A 17,736-nucleotide genomic window follows, 5' to 3' on the forward strand; every position below is an offset into this window, starting at 1 on the left:
AGCTCCCAGTGCAGTAGTCACTGCTGTTTTAAAATGATCAAGCGCTATCTGAGACTCTTGGTCGGTCTGGGTGACGGCCGCACACCAGGTGCTGTCTCTAAAGTCATCGCCTAGTTGCTGCCATTTTGTCTCAGGCATTTTAGCTCGTATTAGACCGGCTATGCCCTGATTATGTAATTGGTGGGTTATCCGCAATTCTCTCAATTTGTCCCAAAAGAGTTCATTGCTCTGGCGGGGGGGGGGGCGGCGGAGTGGGGGTGGGGTGGGGGGGTCAGTTTTGGCAACATTTCCAATAACTTGATTTTGTCACTCGGGGAAAACGGGACATATGTTGTTCTTAATCTGACCGGTCCCGGTTGGCCTTGGGCATCCCGGGGTCCGGGCACAACTTCTACTTTGATTGGTGCCACTCCAACGGCAACCGTCATATGTTGGAGGTGGATATTTTCCTTCTTTGTCTTTTTCATAATTATACGCCTATCTGTTTATATCTGGACCTTTGGTCCCATATTGTGGGGCTGTTGGTGGTACTGGGTAAATGTTAGCTACGGTGGATGTGTTTCTGCACCTTTTGTTCAGATCCCAGTACGCCCTGGCTATTAACAAAGCGGCCTTTTCTTCCTTGTTTCTTTCCTTTTTTCCACCATGCCCGCTGTTTCCCAATCGGGTCATCTGGATTCCACCCCTCCTCTCTCATTTTTGCTATGAGTTTTAGATTATTTTCTCCTAGATATGTAGTCAACCATCCCTCCGGGCCCCACTCGAGTTCTAACTTCTTTTCCGCGGCCATTGTTGGTTTGGGTTATTTGTTGTCAGTGGTACGCCTTGTCTTCACTTCCTCCGGAAGTGAGCGCGATACTTGCAACCATTACCGAGTATCGTTTCACCCAAACCCTTACCCACTGATTGAGGTTTGACTCAGACCATTGAGTTCTCTTGGACGCAGGGCAGCGGATAGCGGGCGGTTTTGGCTTTGCCCTAACTATGCATGGTAATTTAAAAGGTACTCACGTGGTGGCTTGGCTGTCACTCACCCATTTCCCTCGTCCTTAGCGGGATCCCACCCTCGTCGCCAATTTGTTGTGGAGTATTTTAAACCAACACTTAACACGGGGTCTTTCATTCAAACATCAAGCAGCCTTTATTTATTACACCGGTGGGAAGAGAATCTCTACTGGTAAACCAGGAGACTTCTCCAACGATAGAGTTTCAGGCAGCTTATATACTATCCTAATTGTGATACAATCACAGTGCCGCCTACAACAGAACTGATACTATTAAAAAGACTGGAATTTCGGACATCACAACAATGACACAGGATAACCACCATCATGTAATCTAATTAAGAAATGGAGGAGGCCATTGTCAGAACCAAATGGCCCCAGAAAATGTCCATTCACCCCTGTCACGGAAGGAGAGAAATCTTTTACAAAAAGATCAACTTTGGAGCCAGGGACAGCTCTACCATCCAAGATGGTAGGATCCATTGTTTTCAGTTGTGGAAATAACATCAGCACTGAGTAGGTCTGTCCAGAACAGACTTGCTTGATCAAAGTGGGTGCTAAGCACCAGTCACCCAGCAAGCTGTTCTCAGGAGATGTGCTTGCGATATTGTTTACTGAAACAAAATGTGTGACTCACACGTCTGCAATAAAGTTGCTTTTGCAACTAATAAGCTTAGCGTTCAAGAATCATTTTAACCCCATAATTGCTGTACGGCTCGAAAGCCCCACTTCAATAATGATAATTTGTAGAAGCAATTAGCAGCTCCAAATCACTGGAGTGGACCTTACTGCTGGTAATCGGTTTGGAAGCTCCCCGAAAACTGAGGGAAGTGCCTTTCGGTGGCCATTCGACCTTACGACTCAGTGAAGTGGGGAGACATGACCTATTGGAAGTTGGGAGTGATTGTGGACTGTGTCCTTTAAAGACTGTAATCCTGAGGAAAGCCTACTGTAATATACAGAATGCTACATGGTGTTATCGATTGTGTTAAGTCAGTAATAAGGGTTATCTTTTCAGTAGCTCAGAGTATTTGTTGCCTACTAAGTAATGTTTATTGCTTTTAATTTATTACAGTGAAAGTCTTAAAACTTGAAATCTTGTCATGCAATTCCTTTAAGTCGGTCACCACAAATTCAAGTATCTTCTTAAAAGTAATCAATCTCTATGGCGATCATAACAAATATGCCTGCAGCCTGCAGCCACCAGCAGCAAGGGAGGGACCAACAGGAATCCACATCCCTGACTGGCCCCTGCAATCCTGCTCCACTCACCTTCATCCTGGGCTTCCAGGGACAATTTTCATCCTCAGGCTTCTAGCAATGGCCACTGTTCCTGATGGCACTGCCAGTCCTGGCGAGCTGCCAGACTCTGGCCAATGGCTTTCTGAGCAGGAATTCGCCCCATGGGGGAATTTTCCCCTGGTGAAGCTGGGAACTTTAATGGCAGCCAGTGGACTGCCTAATTGTGATTTAACCCTGTCAGGTCTCCCAGAAATGGCCGAGGCGGGGTTGCCATTGGCTCTCCAGCCTGTTCGCAGGCCCACCACCGTGACCTTTAAATTCTGCCTGTTGTTTTTCAGTGATACAAGACTTATAAATGCACATTGAAGAATTCACCTCCTCTTTACTGCACGAGCCCTGAATTTTCCAGGCATGTTTAGTGAATAAGTGCTGCAGCTTCGCACCCTTACATTGACTTCAATGCTGAGTCTATCAGTGAGGTATCAGAGTGGTGCAGTTTGTGGAGGAGCAGTACAAACTGGGCAGTAACTTCCAGAGTTCCACTTTTAACTGTGCATGTGTGGATGCTTCAAGTTGCTTTTTGATTTGCTCCATAGTAACGTTGAGGCTGTTACTCTTAATGCAGAATCTGGGCAATTAAGACTTTTAACTATAACATTTAAATCAGGATTTGAAAGGACTAAAATCTGACAGCATTTCTTATTGAAGATAAAACGATAAGTACTACAATGAAAACAAGCATACAATTTCTAGGAGTCATGAAGTATTTCGGAAGCAGTGCTTGCTACTGCTTTATTCAGTGGGCTTTGACTGTTGCACTTTTCAGAATAGTGCCAGAGGCAAACCTGATTCAGTCTAGTGTTAACTGGAGAAAGCTAGATTCACACCTCAAGCAATAACAAATAAAATGTAACCATTATTTTACTGCTAGGCTTCAGGCATTGAGCTTTAAACGGGATAGGTACTCTGGCTTTATCTACGATGAGTCAAATAGGAAATGATATTCTCGTATACGTTTATTGTATTGCAGTTTAATCACATTTTTAGAATAAAATCTACTTCTCTCTAGTCATTGAACAAGTAGTGTTCTTCTTTGCCCCCATCAGCTATTCAAAGACTGGACTTAATTTTCAAAGACTAAAGTATTTATTTAAAAACACCCAAAATGAAATAATAATGAAAATGTCCAATGTTTCAATTACTGCAAATCTCTCTATATGCCCATAAATTGCAACTTCAGCCAGTTCACATTGTGTAACCAAATTATGTAGAACCATTGATATTGAATTGAATACTGTATGGAGAAGCAGATTTTGTTTTCACCCTCATCAGGTTAACTCTTGTCTCCTTTTGCCAGATCAGAGGACAAAGTATAACAGAACCAAATTTGTTGATGACACAAAGGAATGAAAGTTGTGAGTGGTATGCAAAGAGTGCAAAGGGATACAGATACGTTAAGCATGTGGGCAAAAAACTTGGCAGATGGGAGTATCATGTGGGAAAATGTGAGCTTGTCCACTTTGGCAGGAAGAATAGAAAAGCAGAATATTATTTAAATGGATGAAGACTGCAGAATGCAGAGGTACAGAGGGATCTGGGTGTCCTTGTACATGAATCACTAGAAATTAGCATGTGGGTACAGCTAGTAATTAGGAGGCAAATAGAATGTTGATTTTCATTGCAAGGGGTTAGAGGATAAAAGTAGAGAAGTCTTTCTGCAATTGTGGAGGGCATTGGTGAGACCGCAACTAGGGCACTGTTCCTTACTTAAGGAAGGATATACTTACATTGGAAGCAGTTCAGAGAAGGTTCACTAGGCTGATTCCTGGATGAAGGGGTTGCCTTATGAGGAAAGATTGGACAGGTTGGCTCTATACTCATTGGAGCTTAGAAGAAAGAGAGGTGATCTTATTAAAACACAAGATTCTGAGACGGCTTGGCAGGGTAGATGCTGAGAAAATGTTTCCTCTCAGCAGGGAGTCCAGAACTAGGGTACACAGTTTAAAAATAAGGGGCCTTCCATTTAAGATGGAGATGAGGAGAAATTTTTTCTCTTGGAGAGTCATTAGCCTTTGGAATTCTCTTCCCCAAAAAGCACTGGAGGCTAGATCATTGAATATATTCAAGACTCAGCTAGACAGATTTTTGATTGACAAGGGAATCAAGGGTGATGGGGACAGGCAGGAAAGTGGAGTTAAGGCCACATCAGATCAGCCATAATCTTATTGAATCGCAGAGCCGGCTTGATGGACCGAATGGCCTACTCTTGCTCTTAAGATCTTAAGAAAGTCAATAGTAAAATTATGACAGAAATTTATACTTCTGTAAGCGAAGAGAAACACATTTTATCATTTTGTACACTGTGAAATGTCAGCACAAAAGGAGACAATTTGGGCATCACGCCACTGCTAGCTGCCCCTCATAGCTATCTGGTCCAATCTAAAGACTTTCCCTCTGCCCTTTAATACAGTTCTTCAGCTTTCCATCTAATTCCCTCTTAAATGCTGTGCTTGACTCAGCTTCCGTTATAACTTATAATGATGCATTTCATGTTTGTATGACCCACGTCGTGGAAATCCATTCATGGGCAGCACGCAGTAATATCTGTAATATTGAGAATATTGTGTTTTATTTAAAAAGTATCGTAATATTCTGTTGCAACCCATTGAACCCACCCGTGATCTTCGCTTAACTTCCAAAGAAACCTTGAGTGCACATTTTGCATCCATGACTCTGTTGCTCCACCTGCTGTGTGAGTGTATTACTGCTGGGTTTCAGTTACTTTACACAATAGTTTGCATTCGGGATTCAATTATTTTCATATGCCTACAAATTTCAACTTCGAGGTTCTTGTGTATGACGTTAACATAACATGTCCTCCTGGACAGCAGGCTGGTAGGCGACATCAGCAAGAGGCCCCTTTATTGGGACAGCTGCATTGATCCATGGATCCTGCATTACTGACCAACAGGGTGACGCTGGGACTTTTTAACATAAGCTCAGAATTTCCTGAAAACGGTGATGTTGTTATGGTGCAGAGATTCCGGGATTAATAGTATGAGTGACTTATACCACGATTTATTCTGCACCACAATTTCCTGGGACTTCTGCGCTGCTTCACGGAGTTGTTTGCCGAAGAGGTTATGGTTGCTCCACCCTCCCATCAAAATCAAAGACAATCTCAAATTCCCTGAATTAAGGCTACTTTAATTGCCGCTGCCATAGAACTGGTTGGTGCTGCTGGGTTACAGGAATCTGCTAGCGGGTTACAGAATGGCGTTGCTGGGCTCGGGATTAGCATAATGTTCAATCATTCAGCAGGCTACCTATACCAAAGATAACTATTTAACATATTGATATCTTTATCATAATCTAAAGCAGGCACAGGTGCACACCAGTTTTATCATTAAACTGAGGAATGGCCTCATTTGCAATAAACTTAAAGTCTAATGTCTCAATTCTAAAGGAACCCTTGAGGGTACAATTTTTACAGCACTTCTAGGAACTTCATTTTAATCTTATACCTCAGTTAAAAACAAAAGCAACTGTTTCGACAAACAGGCATTTTACCCCAACTGATATTATCTTTACATTAACATTTATTGAGTTTGTGCGCTAAGTGTGGATTGCAGCCAGCAATAAAATATGGCTAGGGATTACACAGCTGAGGAGACAACCATATACAAGGGTCCCAATTTATATATTTCTAAAATGTAGGCTTGTGTTTGTTCTTCTTCATTAATGAATAATCAATTTAACTCAAAAGTATAGTTCAAACATAGTATTTTAAAGTACGACTATGTTGGAATGTAAGGACAAAACAAAATACATTAAGTTAGAGGTGTATCCCAAAACAAAGCACAACAAAGTTCCAATCCTTGCCCATATGCAGCAAGACCTGGACAACGTTCAGGCTTGGGCTGATAAGTGGCAAATAACATTTGTGCCTCACAAGTGCCATCTCCAGCAAGAGAGAATCCAATCATCTCCTCATGACATTCAATTACATTACCATTGCTGAATCCCCCACTGGGGTTAGCATTGACCAGAAACTGAACTAGATCAGCTAAATAAATACTGTGGCTAGAAGAGCAGGTCAGAGGCTAGGAATTCTATGGCAACTCTAACACTCAAGAAGCTCAGCACCATCCAGGACAAAGTAGCCTGCTTAATTAGCACTCCATCCACCACCTTCAACATCCATTCCCTCCACCACTGATGCTCAGTGGCAGCAGTGTGTACCATCTACAAGATGCACTGCAGCAACTGACCAAGACTCCCTCAACAGTACCTTCCAAACTTGCGACCTTTACCGCCTAGAAGGACAAGAACAGCATATGCATGGGAACACCACCACCTGAAAGTTCCCCTCCAAGCCACACACCATCCTGATTTGGAACTATATTGCCATTCCTTCACTATTGCTGGGTCAAAATCCTGGAACTCTCTAATAACCTCATGTGTGTGTACCTACGCCACATGGTCTGCAGTGGTTCCAGAAGGCAGCTCACCACCACTGTGACAAGGGTATTTGACAATGGGCAATAAAAATGCTGGCCTAGACAACAGTGCCATGTCCTGTGAAGGAATAAAATAAAATCAAAATCAGCTGGACATATGTCTCCTGGAACTCCTTCCCCAAATTTAGCAAATAAGAATCATTAGATCAAAGCTATCAGTTTATAATCCTCGTAACAATTATTGTAGTAGAGGACAGAGTATAATTCAGGAAGTTAAAGGTGCACAAAATAAGGATAATGCAGTAATCAAGGGCACTTTAATCTTCATATTGGCTGGGAAAATCAAATTTTCAATAATAGTGTAAGAGGATAAGTTCATGGAATGGACTAATCTAAAGATTATTTCAGTATTCTGAGGATTGGGGGGTCATTTTGGAAGGAAGCATGGTTCACAGCACCTCAGAGAAGTCGTGAACCAGAGTCTGATTTTGGGAACCTTTTGACAGGTAAGTTTAAAAGGTCTAACCCATGCCCTCTCATATCCCCATTCCCCCTCCATGCCCCCATGAACACATGCCCCTCCATGCTCACTCACCCAGTATGTACAGAACCAATGAGCCAGGTGATAAGATTGCCAGACATCTGTTTCTTCAGATGGTCTCATTATGAATGCTTAGCAGAACTCCAAGACTCACTAATGGATTAGCTTAGCAGCGGTTTGTACATAGGTAGAAAGGAGTGTTTGCTTTGATTTATTGACATCTTTATGGGTTTATAATAACATTCTTTCTTTGATCTATGTTTTCAATACCTATGTTTATTCGAACAAGATTAAGAGCTATGAAGTGAGGCAAAACTCCTGTTATTGACACTTTGAATGGCTTTGTCTGGTTGACACAGAAGTCTTTCTTTTCCTCTCTCTGGGTAGGATTTTCCTGTGGACTTTGAGGTTGCAATGTTTGGACCAAATGGGGGTCCTGAGCCTGCATCTGTTGGGAGCCAGACCAGCAGAGCTATTTTCCTGGAGATGGGCTTCAAGTCGGCCGCCTCCATGTTCATCCTATTAAGAATGGCAGGTGGACTTCCAGTGCTGTTGGTCCAATGCAGCTGGCCCCAACCTGGCAGGGAGGCCACATCCATGGAACTGGCAGTCACCTCACCCGATGTGGGGGTGGGGGTGTGGTGTGGTCACTCCTCCACTGGCAAATTATCTGTGGGCCATCTATGTCACCCTTAATTAGGGCCTTAATTATTTAAATTGGCTGCCCCCCTCTGTGGTGTGGATATCCCTCCCTGTCCCTGGGAAAGTTCCTTGGCAATGGGAATGCATTGGGGAGCTTCCTGACCTGCTGCTTCACTATTTTCTGGGCTCCCCCACCTCCAGGCCCACCACTGTGGAGCCAGGAAAACTCAGCGCTTTTATTTCTCTTTCTGTATCTGCTTTGACATTGAATTCACCATTCTAACTTACGGTCCCTTGCGCTGATAATTGCACAATCCTTCAATCTGATTGTTTAAGGAGATACACAATTACTCACCCTGCTTACTCCGATCTAGATTCCTTGTAGACGACACTGCAGCTTTTCCATCTCGCATGTCCAGCAACTTGTGGGCACCATTCATTGGCATGCCACAACCATTGTTGGGCCAATGTGTAGGTTCAATTGCAAGTAGGTTGAGTGAAGGGAGGGGTTGGGAATAGCTCAGTACTGCAGTGTGAAAGTTGTCATGCAGTGTATATTTTACATTTATATGTGCACATTTTTAACATGTATTTTCTGTTTTCTATCAGGTCAGACAGTTTGTTGTTTCTGTGAACAGCAGGCATGTAATGCATTTGGACTACAAAGCAGTTAGCAACATTATCATGACTGGACCCCGCACACTAGTGATGGAAGTTATGGAAGCAATTGAATGATGAAGATGATGTTTGATCAAAAAGCTGGTTGATTTTCACATCTATTCTCAGAAAGCAAAATGGTTTCAAATACTATGGCCTAGAAATCATTATTGATGAATATAGTAGACAAAGGCTTAAGCATTTGCATGATATTTCTCAATGATATTAAATGTCATGCAAATGTGTGAAATATTTGTTGACTAACAACACCAACAGCAATTTCTAAGCCAATATTCACCTGCTGGAAAAGTGTTCACACCCATTTTATCTGTTTTTATTGTATATTTATGATTTTTTTTCTTTGCTTACCTCTTCTTGCCCCAGACAAGTGCAGGATATACTGACATATTTTGTTCCTAGGGCTTACCAACTTCTTTCACATGGTGAGGAACTAGATTTGCAACTCTTACAGATCCAATTAAACCTCTTCGTATAATTTTATGCTACTTTAATAGCCCATCATGTAATCTTTGTTGGAATGTGACACTTTAAAAATAAAATAACCTCCCACTGAAAGAAGGCTGGAGCCAGGCCAGATCGGAAACACCAAGGTCACTCTTTCCTAGTAAAATGAAAAGCTGGCTCTAGTCCAAGTTTCCATGTTACCATTGAAAACAATCCATGCTTATCTGAACATAGAATTAGCAGAATTTGGTTTTAACTAGTTTCTTCCATAACTAGCAGTCCTTTCTCGTCTCTTCACAGAGCGCTCACTCTGTACTACATCAGTGTTTCCATTGCCCATCTCAACTATCCTAAAAAATAGTAATAAAGGCATGATGTTATGGGTGCCACTCTGTTTCCCTGTTTAATGATATAAAACAACTGGTCAGAGGCAGCTTATACGTTTTTATTAAAAGTTCTCTTCACTGACATAAAATTCTGCTCCAAGGCCCTGAGTCTCATCCCAATTCATTCATTAGAAGGAAATTCATGCTGTCACCAAAGACATTTCACGCGGTACAAGTGCTCTCAGGCTACATTTATTCAGTAATTTGAAGTGCAGTTGTAAAGGAAGACTGACTGACTGGTGGTAAGGTATCATCATTTAGAATATTTTAGGATTAGGCAATGTTATAATGAATCATTTCGTCTTTAATGAGTGGGATAAGTGCCAAATTATGGCAGATTTTGTGCTGTGTGCTACATGAAACTGCCCAAACGCTTATGACCTTTAACAGAGGTTAGAAAAGGGAGAATTTCAACCCATTAATCTAAACTGCATTCAAGCTAGATTATCATGGGGGAAATGTAAAGGGAAATATTTCAATCTGGTCCAAGCCAATTATAAAGGCAGGAAATATTGGAAACACACAGCAGGTCAGGCAGCATCTATGACTATGAATCGGGGGTGGTTGGGTGGTCGAGGTGGGTTGTAGAGGAGGCCAGGAGAGTAGTCGGTTGTGGAGAGGTGGCGGGGTGGGGGTGGGGGGGGAGGGGGGGTTGTGATCCAGTGGGGTATTGGGGTGGGGCGGGGTTTGTACCAACGGAAGTTGAAACTTCCCGGGCAATTCCCAGGCAGTCCTTGCATGGGGATTCCGGGAGGTCCCCCAGCACATCTTCCAGGGGTGTAACCCTCCGGCAGAAGATCTGGGCAAATGCTTCCTGTCTCCTCAGTCTCTTCCACTCTTGCCTCCAACAACAAGTGTGAGAAGTTCATGAACTTCATTGTCACTAAGATCAAAACCATCCAATCAGTTGCCTCTTTTCCTTCAACTGGGCCAGAACATCCTCTAAAGTTCACCACTGACCAAGCCCTGAAATTGCATCTTTTTCTAGTTCCTCTCCTATCTCCCCTCATGTCCTCTCCAAGCTCATCCTGTCCATTAGATCCACCTCCTTCTCCCTTGACCTCATTCCCACTAAACTGCTGACCGCCCAACTTCCCTTCCTGGTCCCATGTTCACTGATATGATTAATGGTTCTCTTTCTTCAAGTGTTGTCCCTCACTCCTTTAAATCTGCCATCGTTGGCCTTCTCAAAAAAATCAACCCATGACCTTTACGTGCTTGCAAATTACTGCCCCATCTCCAACCTCCCTTTTCTCCAAAATCTTTGAACATGTGTTGAACATGTCTTTGAACCTCCCAGATCTGTGCCCATCTTTCCTGGAACTTTATGTTTGAATCCCTAGAGTATGCATCCCTTCAGTCAAGTTTCTGCCCATGCCACAGTTCTAATCAAAGTCTCATGGCTCCCTGTGTGACTGTGATAAAGGTGAACTATTCCTCCTCATCCTTCTCTACCTGTCTGCAGCCTTTGACACATTTGACCACACCATCTTCCTCCAATATCTCTACACTATTATCCAGCTGGGTTGAATGCTTTTACCTGGTTCCATTCTTATCTATTTAATCATGGCCAGAGTATCACTTGCAATAGCTTCTCTTCCTGCTCCTGCACCATTACCTCTGGTATCCCCTGAGGATCTATCCTTGGCCCCTCTTATTTCTCATCCATGTGCTGCCCCCTCATAGACATTGTCACAGTTCTCACATTTGCACTGAAGACACCCAGCTCTACCTCACCATCGTCTCTCTCAACTCCTCCACTATTGCTAAATTATCAGGCTGCTTATCTGACACCCAGTACTGGATGAGCAAAGATTTCCTCCAATTAAATATTGGGAAGACTGAACCCATTGATTTCAGTCCATGCTCCAAACTCCATTCTCTAGCTACTGATTTCATCCCTCTCCCTGGCAACAGTCAGAGACTAAATTAGCCTGTTCACAGCCTTGGTGTTTTATTTGACCCCTGAAATGAACTTCTGATCACATATTTGTGCTATCACTAAGACCGCCTATTTTCAGCTTCATAAGATCACCTGACTTCACCCCTGTCTCAGCTTATCTGCTGCTGAAACCCTCATTTATGCCATTGTTACCTCCAGACTTGACTATTCCAACGTATTCCTGGCTGGTCTTCTACATTCTACCCTCCTTAAACTTGTGGTCATCCAAAACTCTACTGCCCATCTCAGAACTCACACCAAGTCCAGTTCACTTATCACCCCTGTGCCAACTGATTTACATTGGCTCCAGGTCAAGCAATATCTTGATTTTTAAAAAAAAATCATCCTTCTTTTCAAATACCTCCATGGCCTCACCCCTCCCTATCTCTGTAACTCCTCCTGCCCTACAACTCTCCAAGATAGCTACATCCATCTACTCCTGGCCTTTTGAGCAACTCCAATTTTAATTGATCCACCATTGGTGACCGTGCCTTCAGCTGTCTTGAGCCTAAGCTTTGGAATATGCTTTCTACACCTCTCCATTTCACTTTCCTCCTTTAAAACACTCCTTAAAATCTACCTCTTCAATCAAGCTTTTGCTCTTCTAACGTAATATCCCCTTAAGCGGCTTGGTTTCATATTTTATTCTATAATGCTCCTGTGAAGCAATGTGGGTTGTTTTATTATGTTAAAGGTACTATATAAATGTTAGTTTTTTTCTGTTGTTGTCAATTCATATCATCAACCTGAAATGTTGACTTTGTACCTCTCCTGAAGTTTGTAAGATGGTTATGTTCTGGGACTGTCTCTTTAATTTAGGGTAAAATGGAGGAATGATGTAACCTATTCTGAATTCGGCCCAGCAACAAGCTTGGGTGGCTTGGTTGTTAAAGGTTAAAGGTGAATCCACATTGCCTTACTGGGAAGAAGGTGCAAGATAGTCACACTGTAAACAATGACCAGGGCAGTTGTGTGGACTTTGGATAGATTATTCATCTGCAAGTCACAGGGAGATGTTAGGGGTGTCAAGTTTTGGTAAATGGTTTTACTTTAAACTGTCTATTTAATTTTAACATTGGATGGAGTTGGAGGTCTGAAGGGTAGGTAATTAACATTTCTACCTGGATAAAAGGCCCATGTGATTCATGTTGCCATGAAGATGGGCTTTGGAAGGGCTGAGTCCATAGGAAGTCATTGTAGTGCCAGGTTACAGTCCCTGAACCTCACAATCATGTCAACTTGTGAGAGTCTGGGAGAGAGAGAGAGAGACAGCAGAAAGATGAAGGCAGCCAGTCTTGCACCTTAAACAGTGAAAATGCTAGCCCTGTCAGTACCATGCAAAATGTGGGTGAGAGTTTGTGCTCAGATTGAAGAGACCGAGGGCAGAATATTGTTGGAGGGGGGAGGAGCAAAGTTGGCCAGCCCACCCCACAGCCATAACGTGCTGCAGGTTGGTTAAATTGGGGCAGTGTGGGACTTCCGCTCACTGGGGAAGAAGTCCTGCCCTCAGAACTGCCAGCCAATTGGATTGGCCAGCAGCTCCATCAGTCCTGTCAGTGCCAAGAGCACATTAATGAGCACTGCCAGGACTGCAAGTAGGCCAAGGATCTCGGAGCCAGGTAAGTCCAGGGTCTTGGGTGGGGACTGTTAGGGCAGTTTAGGGAGGGGAGCGGGATGTCTGGGGTGGTAGTGTTTTATGGAGTAGGCAGGTAGGAAGAAAGGGGTGATACTGTCTGAGGGAGGGCTGCCCCGATCCACAAAGGGTACCCCCTGAAGACAGTACCCCCCCCCTTTCCATCCTTTGAAAATATTTTTTTAAAAAGCAGCCTGCCCACTGATGACACCAACTGTTTTATGGCCTAGCAGCATGTTATCAGGGCCAACCGGCTTTTTAACAAGCCCAATTGACCCTTAATTATTTATTTAAATATGGCGGACAGGCTGCCGATTTCGGTGCCTACCCACCACCCGTATTGTAGGGGTGAGCTTGCAGGTGGATGGGAAGGTGGTGGGGTGGGCTCCCATCTTATTTTATGTGCCCCCTGCTAAAAACACACGCAGCTCCAAGTTCAGGAAAATTTAAATAAGATTGGAGGATTCGCCTAGCTTGACTCGAGGGAAGAATTTCCAATTTGTCCCTCACTGTGAAAGCCAGTTCTGGGATTAGAAATTATCTGGCTGGAAATGGAAAAATGAAGTAAGCCATCAGGAGTTGAGTATAGCTTTGGGTTGGTTCCTGGAGAATGAAGTGTCCACTCAAGGGACAGAATAAAGTAACCATGGCAGGGGTTTTTCAGTTGTTTCAAAGGTTAAATGACAAACTTTTCCATAGTTTAGAGTATAAACTGAAATAGGGTTTAGTCAGTGTTGCTTTTAGTTTGTTATAGTAAAACTCTTAAAACTTGAAATCTTGTTGTGTGATCCTTCCAGTCAATCACTGGAGATTAGAATGTCTTTCTAAAAGTTATTGGTTTCCATGGAGACCATAACAGTCTACAGATACTGGCTGATCAGCTGAGTATGTCCAGCATTTTCTGTTTTCGTTTCAGATTTTAAGCTTCCACAATATTTTGCTTTTATTTGCAATTTTCTGATCAAAGGTAAATAAGACAGGTTTTCAGCAGAACTACTAAGTGCTACATTAGGTATCCAGAAAATATTTGGTTAAGATCATAGAAGTCAAGAGTCTCTTCTTAGAAAGAAAGACTTACATTTGGAGAGTGACATTCACAACCTCAGGAATTCCCAAAGCGCACTACAGTCAATGAAGTACTTTTAAAGTGTAGTCACTGTTGTAATGTAGGAAATGTATATAGTATGTTATGGACAGGAGAGGGTTTAATTTAGAACAGCCCTGATTTCTCCACTCACCACCCATCTGTAAACAGATAGGTGGTTTTGATTTTTGATTTTCTCCATTATAAATGGTGGCGTATTTCCCAACCCTTCAGTTTGGAGTGATCCAATCCTCTATTAATAACCCCACAGCAAACTCGAGATAAGGTAAAATAAGAGGGTAGGTTTATTTTACACACCCACAAAACGCAGGAAGGGTTTTTGCAACGTCTGGCCCTTTTTGCATTCACGCAATAAAAGAGGAATAAGGGAAAGAAAGGGGTTCAGGGCAAAGACCAAGATAAAAATAAGAATTATTGTTTCACATGAGTCCAGAATCAAAGTCCAATGAGGAATTCTTTTGCAGAATCTGGCTGACTGAAGACTGGTGGTGTAAGATTCACTTTTCCAGTGGTGTTGATGTCCCAAGATGAAGTAGGCAAGTCAGTTCTGTAGGCAATAGTACAAAATTGTTCCAGCAGAGTCAGGTTAGATGGGGGCCAGTTGTACACCTGGCCAGAGATTGCATCTGTACTGCCTGTAAGTCAGATGTTAAACAGCAGACATGCGAACATATGAGTTATGAACATACATATGAACATACGAAATAGGTGCAGAAGTAAGTCATTTGGCCCCTCAAGCCTGCTCTGCCATTCAATAAGATCATGGCTGATCTGTTTGCTTTTCGAGTTCTACATTCCCATCTAACCCCGATAACCTTTGATTCCCTTGCCTAACAAGAATCTATTTACCTCTGCCTTGAAAATATTCAGTTACCCCACTTCCGCCGCCTTCTGAGGCAGAGTTGCAAAGTCACACAACCTTCTGAGAGAAAAAAAATTCTTCTCATCTCTGTCCTTTAAGGGCAAGCGCTAATTTTAATATAGTGCCCCCCTAGTTCTGAACTCACCCACAAGAGGAAACATCCTTTCCACGTCCACCTTGTCGAGACCGATCAGGATCAGACTGAAGATAAAACCCAAAAGCTGTATAATTAAAGCAATTCAAACAGCTCAAGTCTCAGTCATGTGACAGGGTAGTTTTGGGCCGAGCTGTTCAGCTAACAAAGCCCCGTGTTAAAACTCACTGGGCGAAATTTTCCGTGTCTGCTGGCGTCAGGCGTGCTTGGCAGTGTGAGTGGACAAATGGCGAGAAAGCCAGAAATTTGCTTCATGACATCATGAAACCAGTTTCCAATTGTCCACCTAGCCCATCGATGGCAGGCCACATTTTCTGCCATCAGACATCGGGAACCTCATTGTAATACACCTGCATATCATTATAAGACCAGCCCGCCGGAATCATCCCCCTGCCGCTGGATCGTCCGCCCACCAATCACACCAACGTGTTTCAGAACAGCATCTAAAAAGCGTGCACTTCGCTGGCTGCACTTTGAGGGAAACTCGGAGGTCAGTGCACAGTAACGTTGCGCAGCGCTTGCGAGGGTCAGCTGATGGACATCAAGATTTGAAGTGGGTTGAAGGGTGGGGTTCAAGGGTTGCCCTGCGGTTGAGGCATGTTGGAGGGGTGGGCAAGGGCTGCCCTACGGTTGAAGGTAATACACAACCATGTGCGGGGTGGGGAGGGAAGCGGCCATGCATTAGGCCACACAATGGTCACCTTGAATAAAGTGATCATTTTTCTGCAGCTGAGAGAGTTCGGACGCAGCCACATTGACATACATGGAATCAGGTCTCTAGCTTATCTACCCGCTCAAGCAACACAGAGGCATAAAAGTGCCACCAAGTGCACCAGAGCTTTTCACCCCTCGGGCACAGACAGCAAACTAATGAGCATTTTAGTGGACTGCAGAACAGTTGGATGACTGGGTAAGTTGTAAAATCTCCTTGTGGAAGCTGGCCATGGAGCAGTCTCTGGTGGAGGCGCTCACAGCCCCTTGCAATGTCATCATCCCGGTTTGGACCTGCCTTCTCCATGATTCATGCTAACAGTGCAGCCTTGCAGCACGGGTTAGGAGAATGCCTGAGCTGAGAGCACAGCATACAGTCCAGTGGGCAAAGCTGCTGCCAATCAGTCGGGTGGCGTGCGGAGGGGGTGGTTGGGGTTTCGGGCAGCCATGCAGTGCACTAAACTCTGGCCATCCAAGTGGTGGCCAGCACTCTCTGGAATGCGTTAAGGGACCTTCAGACTTAATCAAGAGAGGTTCTTAGAACACGCAAGCTAACCCACTCTCTTTCATCCTGCAGGAGAAGTACATCTGGAGCATGGAGCCTGGTGAACTAGCTATATGCCTCGTGGTGTACAGACAGTGAAGATGATGGAGAAGAGAGCAACAGAAGCGCCTGGCTGCGCAGAGGGAAGAGCAGCGACCTCAAGAAGAATGGACAGCTGGGGCTCCAGCACATGCTGTTGAAGAGCCACAGCAAGCCGTTGCTGGTTGGCACCGAGCTAGACCCAGGGCCTATGGTCGCCGCCTTTCATTCCTGCAGATGACCAAGGACCAGTGTCACATGTCTAGGAAACTGGTCGGTCAAGCCTGCCAGCTACTGCAGGATTTGGCACCAGGGGGACATGGAGGGTATCCATTGCCAGTGGCCGTGAAAGTGAGTGCGGTGCTCAATTTTTACGCCAGTGGCTCCTTTCAGGGCTCCACAGGTGACCTCTGTGGGATATCACAAGCCTCCACCCACAAATGCATCCATAAGGTCATGGGCGCCATCTTTGCGAGGGCACACAACTTTGTGCATTCTGCCTGGGACCAGGAGAGCTAGGATGCAAGAGTGAATGGATTTGCCCAGATCTCGGTTTCCCACAGGTGCAGGCTGCGATCGACTGCACTCACGTGGCGCTCAGATCTCCATCGCAACAAGAAGTTAATTATGTCAACCGCAAGGGATTCCATTTGTTGAATGTGCAGCTGGTGTGCGATCACCACAAATGCATCCTGCGGGTCTGCACATGGTTCCCAGGGACTGTCCATGACTCCTACATTCTCAGTAGGTCACAGATCCCTGATGTCTTCCAGGGTCCACAGAGGCTGCAGGATGTCTCCTCGAGGACAAGGGCCACCCGCAGAGGAGGTGGCCGATGACACCTGTGCAGTGGCCTCAGACTGCAGCAGAGTGACAGTATAATGAGGCTTATGTTGCAACTTGCAACTTGGTGGAACAGACCATCAGGATGCTGAAGATGAGGCTCCGGTGCCTGGACTGGTCTGGTGGAGCCCTGCAATACTGTCCACAGAGGGTGTCATGCATCATCATCACCTGCTGTGCCCTTTACAACCTGGCGCTGCAACGGGGAGAGGAGCTGGCTGAGGAGGAGATGGAGGAGCTGGAGGTCTCATCAGATGAGGAGGAAGGCAATGGTGATGAGGGTGAGAAGGTCCTCGGAGGCGACGATGACGGGGATGAGGTCCTCACACTGGCCAGATAAGGCAGACATGCTTGGGAGGCCCTCATAGCTGCTAGATTTGTGGAAGACGATGACGACATGCAGTGAGGCAACACCATAGACCCTCTTATTGCATCTGTGAATGTTTTACTCCAGTCTGGCTTATGGCAGCGCCAATACCCTTTGTGATAATGCTCGTGTCATGAGG

At 44.4% G+C, this 17,736-nt stretch overlaps 1 protein-coding gene across 2 annotated transcripts in view; it reads left to right on the forward strand.

Moving 5' to 3' along the window:
• Nucleotides 1-10,007, forward strand: part of LOC144688531 (DEP domain-containing mTOR-interacting protein-like) — a 75,424-nt gene extending 65,417 nt beyond the window's left edge. Inside the window, exon 9 of one of the 2 annotated variants that reach the window (XM_078555225.1) lies at nt 3,604-4,178. In XM_078555225.1, the coding sequence (XP_078411351.1) occupies nt 3,604-3,810 (207 nt within the window). In that variant the 3' untranslated portion in view covers nt 3,811-4,178. Of the gene's footprint in view, nt 1-3,603; nt 4,179-8,498 lie in introns of those variants that run through there. The other variant, XM_078555226.1, reaches the window with a different exon arrangement.
• The last annotated feature ends 7,729 nt before the right edge of the window (nt 10,008-17,736 follow it).

Source organism: Cetorhinus maximus, chromosome 13, assembly GCF_964194155.1.
Source record: "Cetorhinus maximus chromosome 13, sCetMax3.hap1.1, whole genome shotgun sequence".
In the NCBI taxonomy this organism is placed as follows: Eukaryota; Metazoa; Chordata; class Chondrichthyes; order Lamniformes; family Cetorhinidae; genus Cetorhinus; species Cetorhinus maximus.